At 40.4% G+C, this 20,836-nt stretch overlaps 1 protein-coding gene across 3 annotated transcripts in view; it reads left to right on the top strand.

Annotated features, from left to right (window-relative positions):
* Nucleotides 1-20,836, top strand: part of LOC122632951 (thyroid receptor-interacting protein 6) — a 217,738-nt gene that overhangs the window by 161,865 nt on the left and 35,037 nt on the right. For all 3 annotated transcript variants that reach the window (XM_043820284.1, XM_043820282.1, XM_043820283.1), the window contains 2 exons: nt 12,580-13,211; nt 17,388-17,596. In XM_043820284.1, the coding sequence (XP_043676219.1) occupies nt 12,825-13,211; nt 17,388-17,596 (596 nt within the window). In that variant the 5' untranslated portion in view covers nt 12,580-12,824. The remainder of the gene's footprint in view (nt 1-12,579; nt 13,212-17,387; nt 17,597-20,836) is intronic.

The raw sequence follows: 20,836 nt of genomic DNA, 5'->3' as shown, positions 1-20,836 counted from the left end.
GTTCAGAATTTCCCATTTCTTCCTTTCTCCTGCTACTTTTTTTCTTTGTTTTTTCTTTCTTCTTTTTTTTTTTTACTTCATTACGTAGAAAAGGTAAAAACAAAGACAGATGTTTAAACCAACTAATATTTTTAACTGGTTTTAGTCTGAATGCATACCGATGCAAACTAACAATTATCCCCAATCTCTCTTGAATTCATTGCAATACCAAAATTAGTTGACTAAATTATAAATTTTATACAATGCATATGCAACTATGATGTTATTAGATAGATATTATTCATATTTCTCAGAAAGAAGAACGAACATTTCTATAAAAAAATTATCTCAATTCAAATTTGTGTGAGCATTTTATTAGTGGATAAACTATCCCTATATTTGTTTGCTTGCTTAATGATGAAAAGAAAAAGGAAAAAAAAATCACATGAAGTGGTTAGAAGAGTACTAGTCCTTCATAAGCTATATCGAGAAAATTAAATTGGATTTGCTTTGCGAAGGAAAAACCTGATAAATCTAAAAAAATATGTGTTTGACAGATATTGGTATTCTTTCTCTTTCTCCTCCTCTCCCTTTCTCTCTCTCTATCTATCTATCTCTCCCTCTCTCTGCCTTCCTTTCTGCTCAACCCCATTCACTCACTATCAGTCGGTCTCTCTCTCTCTCTCTCTCTCTCTCTCTCTTTTTCTACTTCAGCTACCCCAACATTCGAGTCTGTTTCACTTCCCCTCAACTTCGATACTTCCTCCAACTCTCTAGCCCACCCTCCAGCTAGCACTATCTCTCTTCCACTCTCTTCTTACGTTACTTTAAAAATTACCATATCTTGAGGTAACAGCTGTCGTAGCTGGCCGCAACATCTGATAAACTGATAGTACTGACACACGCCAGAACTGTGCCAAGCAAGAGCGAGATAGAATGAGAGAGCGAGGAAGAGTAGAAGATTGGGCTTCGTGTACACCCTCTAGCCACCTCTTTCCATCCCTCTTTTTCATCCCTACCACGCGAATACGCCGAGGAGAGAATACGTATGTACACGGTGGTGAAAACGCGTTGGGAAGATATTGCGAATTCTATGGTTTTCGTATTACGCTACCACTCACCCCCTACACTCACATACACATGAACACAATCACACAGGCACGATACTTCTCCCTTCGTTCAGTTTCACGGAGGCCACGGACTCCACCCCCTAACCACCCGTGCCGACTACGGTGGCTTCAATTTCGTACGCGGATACGTTTTACGTGCACTGTTTGCGGCCCGCAGGACCATAAATTTAACAGGAGGATTTTCCAAGAACCGGGAGGGTCATGGATTTTTGGGAGTGATTCGCTAGGTAATATAGGACACAATCAACCGATCACGTTGATCACGTAGCATCAGTAATAAAAAAAAATAGCAAGTGTCTTGTTAAAACTCTTTTGAAGTAAAAAAACAAAACTGGTGGTCCTTTGATAGTTACGAATGAAAGCTTAGCTAACAATCATTGAATCGTATTTCATCGTCGGCATAATTTGATTGCATTTGATAGTCGATAAGTGCTACTAATTTTATTGCATTAAACATTAAAATACGCTGGCAACAAATAAACGAATCATAGTTCTTCAGTTTTACGGAAACGCATATTAATCTGATGTGTAAGCTCGGAGAAAGTGTATAGTAGAGAGAGATAGAGAGAGAGAGAGAGAGAGAGAGAGAGAGAGAGAGAGAGAGAAAGAGAGAGAGACGAGCTTCATGTCCGGATGGAGTCACAGCAAAATCGGGTGAGGCGGATTGGGGAACAGGAAGACGGGGTGCGGGTAACTTTACTGCGCAAATTAAAGCGAAGTGGCAGTCAGTAATTTTATGTGCCCATCTCAGCTACTGATATTGAATTTCCTTAGTGGCTTAATCCGAATCGTCGAACATGGAGAAGGTAAAGAGAGAGGGAAATAGGGATGCATAGTGGCTGCTGGCAGGAGCGATCTCACGAAATTGAAATCATTACTTTACGGGCGAGCAGGCAAAATTGGCTACGCCGGGTGGATCCCAATAGTATTTTCAAAAATGTCGACGTCTCGTTAAATTCAAGATTGTCGTCGTACTCGATCGGATCGATTTTTTAAATGTAAAATAATGGAGAAAAATATTGGAGAAATGGAAAAGTCCCAGAGAATTGTAAAGGGAAAAGCAAGGAGTAAAGTCAAATTCAAGTACGTACTATGAATTATATAAAATAATTACGATATTACCTTGAGACTTTATATCGGATCAGAATTCAACGAATATCAATTTACATGTCAAATCCGATTTGATACAGGCTTCCAAACAGCTGATTTTCAAAACCCCTTCATATAAAACATGTTATAAAAATGTCAACTCAACCAACTGAAATGAAACGTTTCGCATAAAGTAAAGTCGTTAACGAACTATCAATATTCCTTTTAATTTATAGTTTTAGGGCCAATATCTTCCGTTTACGAGGAAATTTCATTTTTTCTTTTTTTTTTTTTTTCTTTGAAAAGTAGGAAAATGAAGAAAACAGGGAAGACGCTGGTCATGTTCTGGTTTACGATGCTTGGCCGGTTACGTTGGTCGAGTAGGAAAAGTGAGGAGTAGATGGAGCTGGTGGCAGAAGAGTGGGAGAAAGGGGAGAAAAGCGAGGTAACAGAAGATAGGACACAGGGGCGTCGTACGATGCCCATGGGGCACAAGGCAATTACAAAATTGCAAAAATTAACCATAAAACCCGGCTGGCATACCGATGCTGCCATAAAGCCGGCCGGACTGCCGGCCAATCGGCGCATATTTTTGGCGTTTACGACCAATCACGTGGCCACTGAGAACGTTGTATGCGTCTTTCTCTCTTTATACTTCTCTCCCACTCTTTCTCTCTCTCTTTCTCTCTCTCTCTCTCTCTCTCTCTCTCTGTGTGTTTCTCGAAGCCTTCCTATCTTTGGAGCGCGGATTCTCCGTGGAAAGAAAATTGCATAGCGATTTCACAGCGTTACTCAAAACAACGTTGTAAAACGGCTTTCGCTTTACCCTTCTCTTTCCTCTTTGTTCCTTCCTTCCCACTGATGTTCTTTTCTGTCTATGTGACCAAGAATATAGAAAAAAAGTTGCAAATTGGACGGTGAGAATTTTATGAGACTTTTCATCCATAAAAATGGTCATAATAAATTGTACATCATAATAGACGTAAAAACGAGAATTATAAAATTTCTTATATATAGTTGGTTCTCTCTTTCACCAAAAGTCTCCCATCTCAATCGGTCCTTCCGATCGATTTCGATACCAGCATCCCTTCCATACGACATAAACGTACGTTCCCATTGAACTCTCGTATTTGCGTTCTCTATCTTCCCGTCTCTCCCCTAGCACCCCGCTTACACACTCACACACATACAAGTACACATATCCGTAGGTACGTATGCGCGTTACAATAAGTCCGCGGCCCGTTTAATAGAATAATTAAGGGCCCTTGTGCGGCAGCTGATGCCCTTACTCCAACGTTCATACGCATATACTACGCTAATACGGCACATACACGCATGAGAATGACATATACATACATATATAGGGTGTCTCAAATCAGCATTAACGATTATCTGCCTCAAAGGTAATAATTGTACGAATTAATGTATGTATATGCGTCAAGTTATCTGGCTCTGATATCAAAGGATATAAATTCGAAGTCTTTGATATTGTTTTCTAAAAATGTATAAATCAATTCATTTTTGTATCGAAGGAAGAAGGAAGAACCTGAAAGTCTTTGATATTAGGCAAAATATACATTTGGACGTTTCACTTAAACAAATTACATTTCTTTTTTTTTTGTAATATATTTGATTCGTTTATATTAATAAAATATATATTCTTTTAGTATGTTATTATTTTCCAAGGCAAATGTATGTATGCATATATATGACACCCTATATATATATATGTATGTATATAGTTACGTACGTGTATATGAATGCAGCTAGCTGGGTTCTCTCCTATTGTCGTCTTCGTGGGGTGGCTCGTTCGTTTTACACAAGGGGGTCAGAAGGACTAAGCGGAATTAATGCATTCATGAAAAGTGGCCTGCAGCCGGGGTTCCGTGTATGATTATTTCAAAACATTTGGTAGGCCGACGGCATGGTATGCGTTGCACGATACCACGGTGTATGACAAAGTAGGTTTCTACTAGTATCGTGCTCTGGGATCTTTTGCACTTTCGTATTTAATGTATCATAAAACAGGACGAAGGCACCATAGATACTGAAGGATAAATGTACACGTCTTTAAGTTAGAAGGAAAAAGAAAAACCTAATTTATATGAAGCACCTGCTCTCCTGAAGAATCGTAAATTGAGGTTTATTTTTCTTCTACTTTTTATTTCGTTTAATTTAATATCTAATTTACCACAGCATAATTCTTATTATGGATTTTATTAGATCATACTCGATAAAATCTATAATCCAATAAATGTACAGATGCACGAATATCTATATGAATTTCTTTTTACCGCACCTATCTTTCCCACACTTCAAGATAGAAAAGTGAAATATAGAAGAATCACAAGAGAAAGTTACATTGCAGAAGCAACCGTACCATTGCTGGTCTTATAGTTCAAAGTCGATCCGGAGACGGTGCGTGCCGTTGGCGGGAGCGGCGACAGGATTTAAATACGGCACGTTAAGGCGTTGATATGGCACCAGCGGTAAAGTGTAAACCGCAGGATTCCAATGGAAACAGTTATTTGCGGTCACGAAGCGCTCTCCGCCGCGTAATTCCGCGCCGCGCGAAACCTCCTCGGCACACGCGCGCACATTTCACCATCAACGTATACTTATATAACAGATGTGTGTATGTGTGGGTATGTGTGTGTATGGAGGAGAAGCGTAACCGATTCGTACGCTGTACACACCTTCCTTCCGTCCTTCCTTTCCCAGGAAGCGGAGTCAAGTGGACCCAGCGTTACCGCCGGAAACTCCGCTAATGACTAAACTTGCTAATTTCGACCAATTAGGCTTCTACCGCCTACCTTTCTCTCGCTTACTATCTCTCTGTCTCTCTCTCTCTCTCTCTCTCTCTCTCTTTCTCCCTGTCTGTCTCTGTCTCTTTTACTCTCCTTCTCTCATCACTACTATGCTAGTAACGTGCCAGTCGATCTCCTACTTCTCCTTACTGTCCTCTCCTCCTTCCCTTTCTCTATACTTTCCTAGAACCAGAAACATGCTGTGACAAGCATTAAGCGAACTATGTACATTTTGACCAACAAATTTGCTGTCTCTTTCTTTTCTTCAAGATATTTCATCATTTTTTAAATACTAAATTAAATTAGAAATAAAAGAATTTAGTATTTTTAATAATATACTTAGATATACGTATAAAGTTCTTTTTTTTTTTTTTGATTATACGATCAATTATATAAACAAATGTTTAATGTCGAATTTGATAAAGTAAACTAATTTTCTTGTTCATCTCAATAGAGAAAAGGAGGTAAAGATAAAGAGACGACTCAATCAAGCTGTTCCGGCGTCAATGATGCGTCGGTACGATTTAATCCTAGGCTAACGCCAACCGTAGTTATTTTCAAACGACGAGCCGCTATGCGAACACTTTTAGAAACAAAGCCCGCCGCGTCCACGTGGTTGGCAACGATTCCAGTTCCGCACTCTCTACTCGTCGACCCTGATACTTGCCCTCTCACTCTTGTCTTTCGTCCACCTTGTGTACTTTTGTGTACCTGTCCCCTTAACTCTTTTACTCTTTAGTCACATAAAACAAAAATCCAAGAAAAAATGATTCAATAAGATTATTTTCGTATTGAGTTGATTTTGAAAAAGAAAACGGAAAGAAACCTTGCGTAAAGGAATCTAAAGAATAGGGGAAGAATGTTAATTCTCGAAGTGTTTGTGAGTTTTATGGAAAATGACGACGATTCTTCAGTAAAAGAAAAAAGATTAAAGTTTTTAGCAGGGCAAGTAAACTGTGGTGTGAGGGATGGAAAGAGAGAAAGAGAGAAAGAGATAGAGAACTAGCGGAATCCTGACGAACGAGTGGTCGAGAGATATTGAGTGTCGTGGTCGGTTTGAAGTTCGCATAGTGTGTAGTAACAAGCTGCCACTACCGGATATTTATGGGGGCCGTCGGGGGTCGAAGCCTGTATCGGCTTCGCTTCGTACAGCTTGCCCGCACCGAGCCGTGCGCAAATAACACTTTTACACTTTAACTTTAATGCCGGAACGTTCTTCGCTCTTTCTCTTCTTCTTCTTCTTCTCTCAAGCAAACGAAAGAGACACTAAGAAAGTCCCATCTTCCTCTACGAATTGACCCAAGGAATATAACATTTCTTTGACTCTTGTTAGAGAAAACAATGGAAACCTCACATGCCGATGACAATATTCAACAAGCATCATCTTCTACATTTTATTTAACTACTGAACTCGTACCAATTATTCTGTACATCAATCGTTTGTGTATTCGAAACAAAAAAAGATATAAAGGAGTTTCAATAGACTGTATAACAATGACGAATTAACAAATTGTTCCGCAATCTATAAATATTATCTCGATATTATAAAACACTATATGATACTAGCGAACAGCTCCAACATGAAGTACTACCTCAAACGAAAGGAATAGTATTCGTTCGCGTTTCTACAAACAGTCCGACTTCCCCTTCCAAGGAAAAATCTCAGAAATGCACGCAAGTGCAAAAGAGAGTGAGAGAGCATATTAGGAGGCCGTCACACCGAAACGCAGAAGCCTCCGTTGGCTGCTGTACGGCCCGTACCTACGTACGGGGCATTAATGCGACGGAGATTTATGTCGCAACGGCGAGGATGAAATTCCATAGCGGTAGGTGCGCGCATAAGTGCCGGCGAGCTGGCTCTGCTGGAGGCGGAAGAGTTATGGTGCCCTCTACTGATATCCACTATAAACCCGACCCCTCACCCCTTTTGCCTCTCATTCTCTCTCTTTCTCGATATATCCCTACCTCTTACCATCCTTCTTACTCTCCCTCATTCTCTCTCTTCGTTCAGCTATGCCACGCTTAATTAAATACGTATTAAGGGTCTAAGGGCATTCTGTTGTATCTTACGTGAGCTCATAACCGTGGCCTTTTAAACGATGGTCTTATATCGATTCTCCTTAAATATTGGACCTGTGCTGTTTTAAAATGATAATGGTTATATCTTTTCCTGAATTTACATTGTTCAGAAAAATTAATTAGATGACAAACCATATAAACACAATTTCTTATAGTAGTAGTAAAAAAAAAGAAACAAAAGTTCAATTTATCTTTAATAGGTGCTATCAAAGACAAAGTTGATGTGATTTTAGAAGGAAAAACATCGCAGAAAATATTCACTCGTAGAACGAATTCATCATATGAATCACTAACTACGATGCCTGCCGAGTAAGGCAATGTAACAAAAAAAAAAAAGACAATCATAAAGAACACCCAATGGAACGCAGCTAATAAATGTATCTGCTACGCGCGGCGTCATTAAGTGATCCTCAAGGGCAAAGAGCTATCGCGTCGTACTTGTTGCATACACGAGGAACGTTACGGACCGATTCTTCCGGCTGTCGGGGTTCCTCTCTACGTAATTGCATACCAGAAACGCGGCCACCCGATGATCCTCCCTCTCTCCTTCTTTCTCTTTCCTCTCATCGTAATCTCCACCTCCTTTTCTCTCGCGGGCATGCCGGTTCCACGAAAAAGAGGGCCGCAACAGTGTGTATGCCTTTTCATTTGTACGCCCTCCTAAGTTATACCTGTAATAGTTGGTCCACGAGATAACCAGGACCAAAAATCAAAACCACCTTCTCTGTTTCTCTTTCTCTCTTCATTTATAATTACTATAATCATTTATACCAATAATTAGATTATTTTCAGACTTGTCTTACTAGTCTCTCGGTCATTATAACTCAACACAAGTTATCATTACATACCTGCGCTGAGTTTTGTCTCTCCTCAGAACCGGCCTATCTTCTATCTTCATGTTTTTCTATTTTCTTTACTTTCCTTTTCTTTTCTTTGCATCTCCAAGTGGGACCCTGCTCTCTTTCTGCTCCAGATCATTTCTCTCTCTCTCTCTCTCTCTCTCTCTCTCTCTCTCTCTCTCTCTCTCTCTTATTCTTTCTCTTACTCAGAACGGAGTTCGATGATTCTCTACTCCTCGTCCACGAAACAACGTTTATTACGGAAAGCAAATCTTCCGCCGTCGCTGAGAGTATTCGTAGTTACAAGAGAGGAGGGCATTATGACAAGATACAAATGCTTTATTTTATTGTTGCCGGCCAGTTGCACAGGAATGCCTGAACCATTCCCTGGGGAAAATTATTGCTTGAGAAGAAGAGGAGGGTAGAGGGAGGGTACCGACTCTTGACCGTCATTACCGGAGCATTCCCTTCCAGTGTATATATGTATGTAACGTATATACATAGTATAAACGTATATAGTATATACGTAGTAGTGTTTTGTAGGTACCAGACTTATCTTAAGTCTTTTCTACGAACAAAGACCATCTCTGCTGCGGACTCGCGCGAGACGGTCGAAATTATACGTTTGCATGACACCGATGATCTTCCTACGTTCGACGCCTCCTTCTTTTTCCCTTCGGCTTAACTATTATACGAATCGTAGAACATATTTAACAAACACTTCGCATACCTATATTTTCGTAGTGTTCGCGTAATTATCATTAGAATGGAATTTGGTGAATGATTTATTATATCAGATAGGAATGTTTGTAAAGTACATATTTAAATGAACAAGAAGATAATTGGATGTTTCTAACCATGATACTATTTCCGTCCACCAAAGGTTGACGACTATGCTGATCTACTTGTATCATTACGAGTATTCACTGATAACAAATCACCTGATTCATTCTATCGTATCAAGATCTTTCAAGAAGAAGCAAATCGACGAGTGAATCTAAAGCAACCGTTCTTCTTCAATATATGTTCGTTAGACTAATTAACAGTAGAACATTTATTTTTTGCACCGTCGATGAACGGTGGTTGAACGAGAAAAAAGAAAAGGATTAAAAATAAAGAGAAGAAGAAGAAGAAGAAGAAGAAGAAGAAGAGGCGAAGATTACGTTGCAATTCGAAGGACAGTGGGACGAAGTCGTCGAAGAGAGACGACGAGCGTTTAGCATCGAAAACGAGTTCCGGGCCGTCGGTATCAATCTTTAGACGGAGTTCCTTTCCAACTGTTACAAGCACCGGAACGCCGTCGTTATCGTATGGAACGAGGCGCCCTCGTTATCGTCGCTTATCGCTAATAAGATCGCTGGACCGCTCGTTATCGTCACCGTCGCACTCGCCCCGTTCTCATTTTCGTACGATTGTGATCGTTAATTATCCCTATCGCAGCCGATCGTGCTCTCCCTTCCTCTCCTCCGTCTCTCTCTCTCTCTGTTTCATTCTCTCTCTCTCTCTCTCTCTCTCTCTCTCTCTCTCTTTCTCTTTCTCTTTCTATCTCTCTCTATCTCTCCTTTTCTTCCCCTTGTCGTTGTCCTTCTCCATCGTCGTCGTCGACGACGACGACGACACTGCCGCGCCGCTGCGCCGCCGTCGTCGTTCTCCTCGTCATTATCATTTCAGTAATTACCGGTGTATCCCCTCGTTTTCATCTTGTTATCGCTCGACCGTCGCACTTCCGCGAAAGCTCGCACGAAATTCGTGCAATCGAGCGGGTCATAGGTCGTAAATTTGTTGAATCCATGCTGAATTCTCTCATTTTCCTCTATTTCTATCTACTTTCTTCTTTCTCCCTCTCTCTCTCTCTCTCTCTCTCTGTCTTTCTCTTTCTTCCATATTTTCTTTTTTTTTATGATTCCATTGACGAACAATAAACATTGGAGCTCAAAATTTTCCAAATGACACAACTGTTATTGAATTTCTTTGAAAAGTAGGTAATAGTCATCCGTTCGTGGAACAAATGTGTTCTTTTTTTTTTATTTTTACTACAAATAAATAATCCTTTAGGTGTTTAAAAAAGTAATTAAAATTCTAGCTCAGTACGTAGATATATTTTCTCTTTTCGTGCGATACAATATTCTATTAGATTCTTTTCATATCATCCTCATGACAGGAAATGACGTTGTTATGCCTTTGTAACCATCATAATATTTCAAGATGGCGAATAGAGATAATTATTTGTATCGAAGTATTATTCATTATTAAATTTTATATTTGATATAATTCTGACGACGTATTTACAGAAAATCTAATTAAAGAGCTAGATTAGCTCTTTTATATTCCATAGGTCTTATAGATCCGAAGAAAGCTGAAAAATTTCCATCATTATCCATCATTTCGATTCTGAAAGAACGACTTTGCGCAAGATCGAGACGTGTGTTCTCGTCACGACAGGTTATAACGGGCTCAGGCACACATGGCCTCGTTATACATGAAATATCCGCTACTTCGGGATTAATATCGTTGCTACGCGGCAATCTGCGTAATGATTCAGACGCAAAGAGCAAAACAGGGAGGTATTAATACGCGGAAAATACATTTCTCTCTCTAATTAATACCCTTCTCTTTACCTCTCTTCCCTACTTACTCACTATCTCTCTATCTTTCTTTCTCTCTCTCTCTCTCTCCCGCCCTCTCTCTCTCTCTCTCTCTCTCTCTCTCTCTCTCTTTCTCTCTCTCTCTCTCTCTCTCTATCTCTTTCACTCAGTCTTTTCTCGGTATATCCATCTTCGTTGTATCACCAGCAGCACTACCAACGTAATACATTCATTTATGAGTAATAAAGTAAGCTCTTTCTCTCTCACTCTCTCTTGTCAACGCAAGGCGTCCAATGAAGCCTGCCCGTGCAGATGTTCCGATAAGGCGAACGGGTAATTAATAATGAACGGTTAACAATTAACAGTGAAATTAGCGCATAACGCTGTGAGGCTTAATTGGATGCAGCAGCTGGCAGGTGGTACGTGCACGCTCTCGAGTTATGGATAGATATAGACGGCCCAAGAGCTAAAGAGAAAGAGAAAGAGAGAGAGAGGAAAACCGTTATAGCTCGTATTTTTTGACACGGCGTTTGAAATAAAGAGCCGGTGTCGGCTGGAAAAAGAAGGTATAAGAGAGGGAAGACCGAGGAAGAAAGAAGAAGAAGAAGAATAAGGTGCTCGTTATCCTCAAGGAAAAGGACACGCACAAGTTTTCGGACGATACACAGCATGCCGATCGAGGCACAACGACCCGCTGCGTTTACTGGGAAAGGACGATTATTGTTAATTAAACTGGGCGTGTCGCGTAGAGGGATTCACGCGGGTTTCACGCTTTCTTAACGAAGGGACCCAGTCGTTTTTAGAATTCTAATGGTCCTTTCCAACCCTCTTCTATACGTTTCACTTTCTCTCTCTCTCTCTCTCTCTCTCTCTCTCTCTCTCTCTCTCTCTCTCTCTCGCTTTCTGTCTGTCTTTCATTCCCTCGCCAAGTAATTCCGCTTTTCATGGAATTTCCACGTGTTTGCATTTCACTTCGAAGACTTAACGATGGTTTGTCCAGCATGATTTTTTTTACCTGCAATTTATCGTGTGAATAGTTTATGGAAAACTGCAATAATGTAAACAAAGACAAGGATAAAATCGACCAGTAGTATCTAGAAATTTGTACTCTCTTGTACGTACTCGCAATCAGTTGCAAAAACAATACAATATTGACCAACCGGTATTATACATTTGGTATAAAAGTATCTACAACCTTTTAAAATCGCGAATAAATAAAATTTCTAAAGAACGAGCCGTATTTTGACGAGCGTAATGCCATCAACACTTTTTCGTTCGGTTCATTCTAGCCGAACGTGATGCAATGACTTTCTTCTCGAAAGCCGATAATCCTAAACTATTCCTCAGAGAATCATCATTTTGTTAATCCGTTAGGGAAAGCGGCACTTCGGCCAGTTACACGGTCTCTCACACTTACACTGCGAACGATAACGAGGATAACGAGCTAACGCGATCATTTTCCCTAGGAAGAGAATAGAGCCACGGCCACGTTGGCCGAGGAAATTCGACTGGATGCCGGAAAAGATCATAAAGGAGAGTAATTAGAACAAGCTTTGTTCGTCGACGTGACAATGCGACGCTTCGTTTTCGAACTCCGTCATCCACTCACACTATACTTCGCCCTCGAGCCATCCTCGATCCACATATTCACCTCATCCCCTTTCGTCCCAAACTACAACCCCATCATCGCGATCGGACGAATTTGATTGGGAAAAAAGAGACGCGCGTTCAGCCGTTAACACTGACCGATGGTTTTAGAAGCTTTCTCTCATTTCTTTTTCTTTTTTTTTTTCGTTTGAGTTTTGATCCCAACGCAAAATTAACAGCCGGAAAATTAGGCCTTTGATCTTGACACGCCTACGATCCGTCGGACAAACGTATGGAAAAAAGAATTAAATTCGAACGAGAAATATAGGTGCGAGCATTATTTCTCCCGTTAGTGAAATTTTTTTACTACGAATTAATAACTACGATGAAATAAAAAAGAACTTATTAATTTAATTCGTTATATTCCAAAGCAAAAAGACTTGCAACCTTTTTTCTAAAACGACGTCTATCTTTCTTCTTTCAGTTAATCCAAGAGAACCGGAAGAAGAGAACCGGTTTCCGTATAGTCGGACCTCAATAAGGTCCGCGAAGGGGTTAGTGGGAGCAAGATAAAAGAAGAAACGGGAGTTAGAGCGAGAAAGCAAGAGAGAGAGAGAGAGAGTGAGAGGTAGGACCCAAAAGCTTTTGTTTTTCGTCGTGACAAGCTGTCGGTGGGCTCCTTGGGCCCACCTCTCATCGGTCAAGCTGGCGAGCGCTCTAACCGCTGGTATGAACCCCCACCACCCGGGCCACCCCGCAGCCTACCCCCACCACTCGTCTTTGTCAAGCAGTCCACATCATACAGGGCCCGGTGGGCCTCACCACGGCTATGGAGCGAACGGTGGCGGCGGAGGAGGTGGTGGTGGCGGTGGTGGAGGCACCACAACAACCCCGGACCTACCAAGTCCCCATTCGCCACCCCATGGAGTTTCCACGGATCCGGCTACTCCGTATGGCTCTCTACAGGCTGGACAAGGTATGGGCGCCAATGGACATCACCATGGAGCCGGTAGTATGATGACCGACCATCCGCACCATCCGGGACATCCCCATCCCCATCTACCAGGTCATCCTGCTTACCCACCGGTCAATCACAATAACAACTGTACGCTTAAGGTAAGATGCCTACTTCAGTTTTTACAACTTTTCTTTTTCCATCGACTTACCTCGTATTTATAGCGGTAGAACAACTCCAACTTTGCCACTTCTTTCCCCTTTTCTCGAGAATACTTTTTTCAGAACTATAGTAGCCAACAAAAATATATTATTTCGCATCGATCGTTAAGATTAACGTTGGTACAATCGTTAACAAAAGTACACCTGTTGTTTTTACCGATGTAACTTAGATAAGATTTATTTAAATAAAGTTGAGTATATATTGTCACTGTTAATTAAGTTAACATGTTCTAGATTTTTCAATAGAGATAAAGATGTTAATCTTCACAATAGTTGATATCGTTAACAACGTAAAATAATAAAGCAACACACAGAAAACGGTTTTCACGTTCGAATGCGATCAAACTCTACTTTCTATGTTCATCCGTCGCGCGAGAATGACCATGGGAGAAAGTCTTTAAGCGGAAGCATTTGGAACTAGTATCGCACTATCCATATAATAATCAATGTGCGGATCTTTATTGCGAAAGATACTTTCTATCGTGCTCACAAAGTATTCACAACACAACGATTCCTCGAACATTCCAATTGTAAATTTGCTGAATTACCTTTGAAATAAAATCATGTATTCCTCGAAATGTAGCAAACTTTATTCATAAAATTTTAATTCGAAAAATATTGAAGAAACATTTCGATTGAAAACATTTATTTGACGATAAAACAAAGTGAAATCGGTTCCCATTTCGTAAAACTTTAATGATCCAATTCAAATTCAACCTACTAAAACATCCATCTAAAGCTTTTATGAAATCAACTTTTTTGACTTCAACTAAATAACAAAATGTTTCTCCTGACCCTTGAGTTCCACGACAGCCAGACCACCTGACATCCCTACGTCTCCCATCATCCATCGAAGTCAGTAATAAACACCATCAGCATCATTCAAGCTTGATCCACGCCTCAGTGTTCACCCCTGAAACGAAAAATCTCTCTAAGGTGCGTACAGGTGGCTTCACAGGATTTAACCAAGAACCTTTTGAAAATAGTCAGGGAAAGACGGGCATAGACAGCAAAGAGAAACGGTCAAGGAAGACAAGGCAGAAAGATAGAGAAAGGCGAAGGGTCGCGAAGTTAGAATTCACCAAGCATTATCCGTCTATGTGATCCTCACTTAGCTCGCCATTGACAAACGTAACAATATGGGCATTTACCATGGAGAAACATAATTGAATAAGGGCAGAGGGGATGCCAAGGGAAGGCTACAGTGTTCCCTCTCTCTTTCTGTTTTCCCTTTATTCCCCCACGCTCTTCCACGGACCGCTCTTACCGTCCCCTCTTTCAGCCTTAGTTAGGTCCTTTCTAGGCTCGCCTTTTTATTCTCCCCACCACAGCGGCCCGTCTTGCCTTCTCAGGGTACCTGAACCCAGGGCCCCAACGCTCTTACGGTCTGTTGAGGGAGAGTGTGCGTGTGTATGTGTATGCGTGAGTATGTGTGTGTGTATGTGTATGTGTATGTGTGTGTGAGAGAGAGAGAGAAACAGAGAGAGAGAGAGAGAGAGAAAGAGAGAGAGAGAGAGAGAGAGAGGGGCCCAAAGCATCGTCAGACCAGTCAGTTGGGTTCTGACTTCGGTCGGAACTGGTTCGTTCCTTCTTCGTTTCTTTCCTTCCTTCTCTCTCGCAATCTTTGTTCGCGACACTCTTGGATATATCACGAACACGAACTCCTTTTTTCAAGATACTCGCGTCCTTCCATCTCTGTTCCTTTAGTTATTTAACTCCGTTTATCTTCTTTCTCGGTGCCTATATTTCACAGCCGTGAAATTCCTGAGGTTCTACGGTTAGCGTTAAAGACACTTACGGAACACAGTGTTTCACCTGTCGGTGCGATTATTTCGATACTTTTCTCTCTCTTTGTGTTTCTCGTCCAGTTTTTTGTGCCTTCCGTGTTCACGGATGGGAAGCGACGATAACGCGAGTGCCTTTGTTAAAACCTTTTCATCAGAACGGTGGAAATAAATTTACAAAGGGAAGTGTGTTAATGCGTGCTGGTTCTTAATTTGTGAATTTTGTTGGACGAAGAAATACTTTCTGTGCGAGATAGTTCAAAGATCATGGAGGTTCACGCGCATCATTACAGCACCATAACCTCGCGGATGAATCAAATCAAATGTTTCCCCGGGGATAAAATCGTAAGAATCGTTTTTCTTTTCATGCTATTGAACATGTGCTATGCTGATCGTTTAGCGACGGCAAAGAACTATCGGCAAATTTTATGATACTTATTGTAGATTTCTCGTAAGAACTATGTTGTATTAAAACGGAGAAGGTTTTCTAATGTATATGAAACACATTGTTCATTTTGAAGAAGCAAAGATTCAAACTTTCATTACTTTTTTAAAAAACTACTTAGATATAAGGCTTGGTTGAGAATGAATTATATTTTTCATGAAAAGTGAAATCGAGAGAAGATCCTCTTTATACGGAACAGAACTCGCGAGAGACGTGGCCGAAGGAGAATCGTTTCTAGTGGACCTTTTTCCGCACAAATCGTCGTTTTGTTTCGTTAGGCTCGACCGGTTTCAGAGATAAGGCTCCCGCGGGCCTCGTGAGCGTTCAACAAAACGCTCTCAAGAACGTGCGTCTCGCACAACAAACGCTATATTTGACACATTGTTGCAAGATTAATATACCATTTTACTAAAATTCGTTAATGTGATATAAAATCGGAATAAAAATTGCTAAAAGTGAAAGTTGAAAATCGCTTGTCGCGTATTCTAAAACCCAATTATCCCGATCACAGCAATTGATATAACTAAAAGTTCAATTAAGAATTTGTTTTAACACGATATTTTAGTCGGATTACAAGGAAAGATAAATCGGTAAAGATACATTTATAAAACAACTAATAAATCGGAACTCACCTGAACAGTTTCTATTTCTCTTTTCTTTTCTTAAATTCTCTAACTCTCACCGTGCGCGCTTTTCTGTCGCGCAGGGCAAAGTTTCCGCAACGGTGCCATGAGATCTTATGTTTATGCAATTGTTCGTAGCTTTACTTAGTAGCGCCTCGTTTCGCCGTCTCGATAAAATCTCAACGACGAAAGAGGCTTAATTAAGTGCGCGGGATGGAACGAGTTACGTACAGGGACCACGAGCAGAAAGAGAGAGAGAGAGAGAGATCGAAAGAGTAGGATTGCGCGCGCGCGCGCGTTCACGAGAAAGAGAGAGAGAGGAAAACGTTGCATCACGGAAATTGACTTGGTGCTGGCGACAATAGTTTCTCAAGGCGCGTTACTCTCGACGACGGTACAAGAGGCATTCCAGGCTAATAAATTATTGCTTGAACCAACTTCGTGCTGCAAGGACATTTTTTGTCAGACGCGGTTACATTAATGCAAAGAAGGCACGCCTTGAACTTTCTCACGTTTTACTTACTAACCCACGCTAGACTTGTCCCGCGTGACGAGCTCTACAAATGTTTTTGCGAATCGATCAATTGCTATATTTCATGAATTTTATCATTTCCTCTTGAAAACAGTTAGATTTTTAATGATTTTATGTTACGAAAAAAGATAGAATGTAATCAGGCATGATTCGAATAAAGTAATTATTTAGACTTGTAAAAACATCATTTTTATTCTGTATGGTTTCGTAATAATCTTGATACACGAACGTTGATTGTATTCCTTAGCGATACAATCTCGTTTAATCGCGTATTGTGCTCGTGCGCAGGTGCCGTGATGGTTCCAGTTTGTCGTGCACACACGTAAAAAAAAGAACATGGTTGACCAATTTAGAAAGAGGAAAGTATCGTCTTAACCAAAGCGCGCGGAGTACCACTGCGTAGTTGGACACGAGAAGAATGGGAAACCATCCGTTAGCCTTCCTCCTTCCCTCCGCCCCGCAGTGGTGCTCATTCTGATAGTTCCACGATTCCTCCCAAATTTCGGAAATGTTGTGACTTTGGCGATCGATGCAAAACGTGTACTGTAATTTTGCAGATGTACAATTTTCACGGAATACCTTAAAAACTTAAGAACCTTGTCTTAAAATGGACATTGTGCATGTAGCAATTAAATTTCGTTTCTTATTACTAGATCAAGCTCCATTAATATTGTCTTAATAACTTTCGAATTTACATGACCGCACCGAAGTAATACGAAATTTCTTCTGCAGCAAGAAGGCGGTCCAAGTGCACCAACGAGCACTCAGTTATGCGCGGGTTGTGGCGGTCAGATAGTCGAAAGATGGCTGTTACTCGCGATGGATCGCTATTGGCATAATGGCTGTTTGAAGTGCACATACTGTAATGCGGCTCTAGCGGAAATCGGCCACTCGTGCTACACCAGAAGCGGCATGATCCTCTGCAAGAACGACTACAGAAGGTAAGCGATCGATATTTTATTTTTTAATACAAAAAGAATAACGTATTCATTATCACGAATCAAAAAACTGAACATAACCTATAATACAGATCGATAAGTCGAAATACTTGAAAAATATATTTCAAAGAATAGTCGACATTGAATCGAGATTATAAACGATCTCTAAACACAAGGGATAACATTAAGAAAACAATATCGAATATCAAGAATGAGGGCCTTATGATAAACGTTTGCCGACGAACGGTGCACGGAATGCAATGTAGCAATAAGATTACAGATAAAACCTGTGGCTCGATATCGAACTTACAAGACGAAAAAATTACTGGATCGACTGAACGAACGATGGGAAGAACGAAAAAAAAAGAGAGAGAAAAAAAAAGCAAAGAAAAATGAAGAGAGGCAGGAGTATAGATAATGCGTACCGTGTTAATTAAGATAAAGTATTAATTACGATAAAAGTCGTGCGACGAGACAGAGATAGCGAGCTAGGTAATCGAACGGAGCGATATTTGAAGAGCGATAAGACAGAAGAGAAGGAATACATATCGATATTCGAGAACGATACGCGGAAATTAAAGAAAATGGATTATTCCGACGAATCGAAGTTAACCGTCGTCGTTTCGCTGAATCACGAGTACATATTTATTTTAGAAATAAAAAAAAAAAGAAGCAAAAATACAAAACCGTTGATACAACACAGATATCGGATTTCCGTTCGACGAAGGAAAGGACTCTAAAATAAATTGAACAATTTTATATTTTCCGCATCTCGTTGAACATAAGAAATCCATCCAAAATGGCCGAATAGTAGCACATGCAGTAATGTAGCCCCGATAACGGTAACCTTAACCGTTTCTCCAAGAAGAATCTTTTTAACTCTAGAATAAATGTATCCGTTCGGTCGATAGAAAATTTAAAACGTCCAGAAACTGGCCGGGACGATGAATATGTACCTAATCCACGAGGACCGTTCCAAATTTAGAGAGATTCGAGGTCAGAGCGCAATTTAATGAGAAACAGACGTTGAACTTAGTCGGCACACGAAAATAGATTGACACAACCTGTCTTTTCTCTCTTTCTCTTTTACGAACATATACCTACTGTATTTGTGTGTCCGAGTGCGTGCTAGCACACGTAAGGTAATGAATACGTCTGATTTTTATTCGACGGCCGTTTCTTCGTGTCCGCGATTAAATATTGAATCTCGTGTGATCGATCGGACAGATATGCGATTTTCTAAGCAGATCGTTCTGTAAGTTCCACGACTCTCTCAACAATATGTATCGAATTTTTAAATATCGCTCCTTATATTCGGTGTTTGTTGCAGTCTTTCTTACTGCCCTTTTGTTTTCTCTCGCATCGATAACTTGAGTATTCAACGTTTTATTTCAATGTTTTCTCTTATTTTTAAGAGACATTGTTGGAGACTACAATGAATATATATATATATATATATATATATATATATATATATTCGAACATCTATTTGTCTGCATATTCCCGTACGAATAAGCACGAACTGGTGCCAATATGGCGTAATGCAACGTTCCTCGGAAGAACAACCAGTCTCTTGCTTTCTCTCTCTTGCTGTGGCCGCGTCGAGCACACGTGTCACGTCAGCAGACGTATTTACCGTCCCAGGTATTCGTATTTACCGCGGATCAGAATATGGGGACTGTAAAAATGGCCGGTCACATATGTTTCCTTTCAGAACACAGATGTTGCAACTGCAATTAGTATTTAAAATTTTTTCTCGAATTCAAAGATCGACCATAAATGTAAAATTAAGATAGCCTAATTCAACATTAATAAATACGATTTTCATCTTAATTAAAGAATTCATTATCAATCTTTAATATCACGCTTCGTTTTTTTTTTGTTCGGATGAAATTATATATTTTTTAAATCTTATGTTGTACCACTTCTAAAAAGAAAACTATAAAATTTAGTAGATCATAGACTTTAATAAATAGACATCAGATAAGTACACGCCTGCTAATTTTAAACATTTCTCGAGTCTACCAAAATAGTTTCACGACTCTTTCATAAGTTGTCTATATTCGACCGGCATATACATTCTCGTTACGACTCTCGGCGTCGTGCACGTACGTCCTAATCTGTTGGTATAGTGGAACGATTTGGTCTAACGTAGTATCAATATTTGATCATGGAACATCTCCAGACGTCCATCCAGCTGATGTTCATGAGTACATCGCTTCGATAAATCGAATTTCGACCGACAACAATATAATGATTCGTAGTCTTTCATCGAAGATAGTTGCTTTGCAATCGTGACGGAAATTGCACTTTCCCATTTATATTAATATAACTTGAGTTATCCTCAATGATAATGATTCAAATAAAATAATGTAAACTACAATAAAATATTCGTATCTTTACTTAAACAGAAAAAGGCATTACAGTCCGAAAATCGATATTTACAAAAAGAACTTGACGTTCAAGAATGGAAAACTTATTTAGATGAAAATCGAAGGAAACTGGACGGCGGATACAAACATACATAAACAGACGAGAAAGTCAAACATGTTGCGGAAATTGCAACTCCTTGATGAAAATCAAGATAAAGAGGACAAAAAAATAGAGCCTCGAATTTCGTAGCTCTAAAGACGGTAGAGCACCGTTGGACGTGATGCGGTGTTGACGAGGTATCGAAATCGGGTCTCGCAGAGGAATAAGAAGAAGACAAAGAAAGAGAGAGAGAGAGAAAGAGAAAAAAAGTACTACGAGGAAATGTGTGTACGCGCGAGAGATGGATAGGGTGGACGAATAAAGAGAAGCGTTCGCAAAGTGGGAGAAAAAAAGATCGGAGAATTTGAAAAAGAGAATAAAACGAAGAAATAGAGAACAGTCGATCGGTGAGAGAAGAAGATAGAGATGGATGGTAAAAGAAGGAGAGAGACAGAGGGAGAGCGAGAAGAAGACGAAGAAGAGAAGGTAGAAAACGTGAAGGATGGTGAATGGGGTGAGGAGAGCGAAGGGGGTGTAGCGTCGGCGGTTCGTTTCTTTTGGATTCAAGGAATGTTTCAATCAGTTTGATTGAAGGGCTGAGCCACGGCAAGAGGGTAAACTCGATTTACAGGCGTGTAGTAGGGGGTGGCTGCGCCAGGAGTAAGGGGAAGGGTGGACCACCGCGTGCGGAGAGGATGCGCCGTATAGGAAGAGAGAGGGAGCAAGAGAGAGATAAAGAGAGAGAGAGAGAGAGAGAGAGAGAGAGAGAGA

This window comes from Vespula pensylvanica, chromosome 11 (genome assembly GCF_014466175.1).
Source record: "Vespula pensylvanica isolate Volc-1 chromosome 11, ASM1446617v1, whole genome shotgun sequence".
Taxonomy (NCBI): domain Eukaryota; kingdom Metazoa; phylum Arthropoda; class Insecta; order Hymenoptera; family Vespidae; genus Vespula; species Vespula pensylvanica.
Note: the sequence above shows the minus strand (reverse complement) of the source record. Positions and strands in the feature narration are given on the sequence as shown.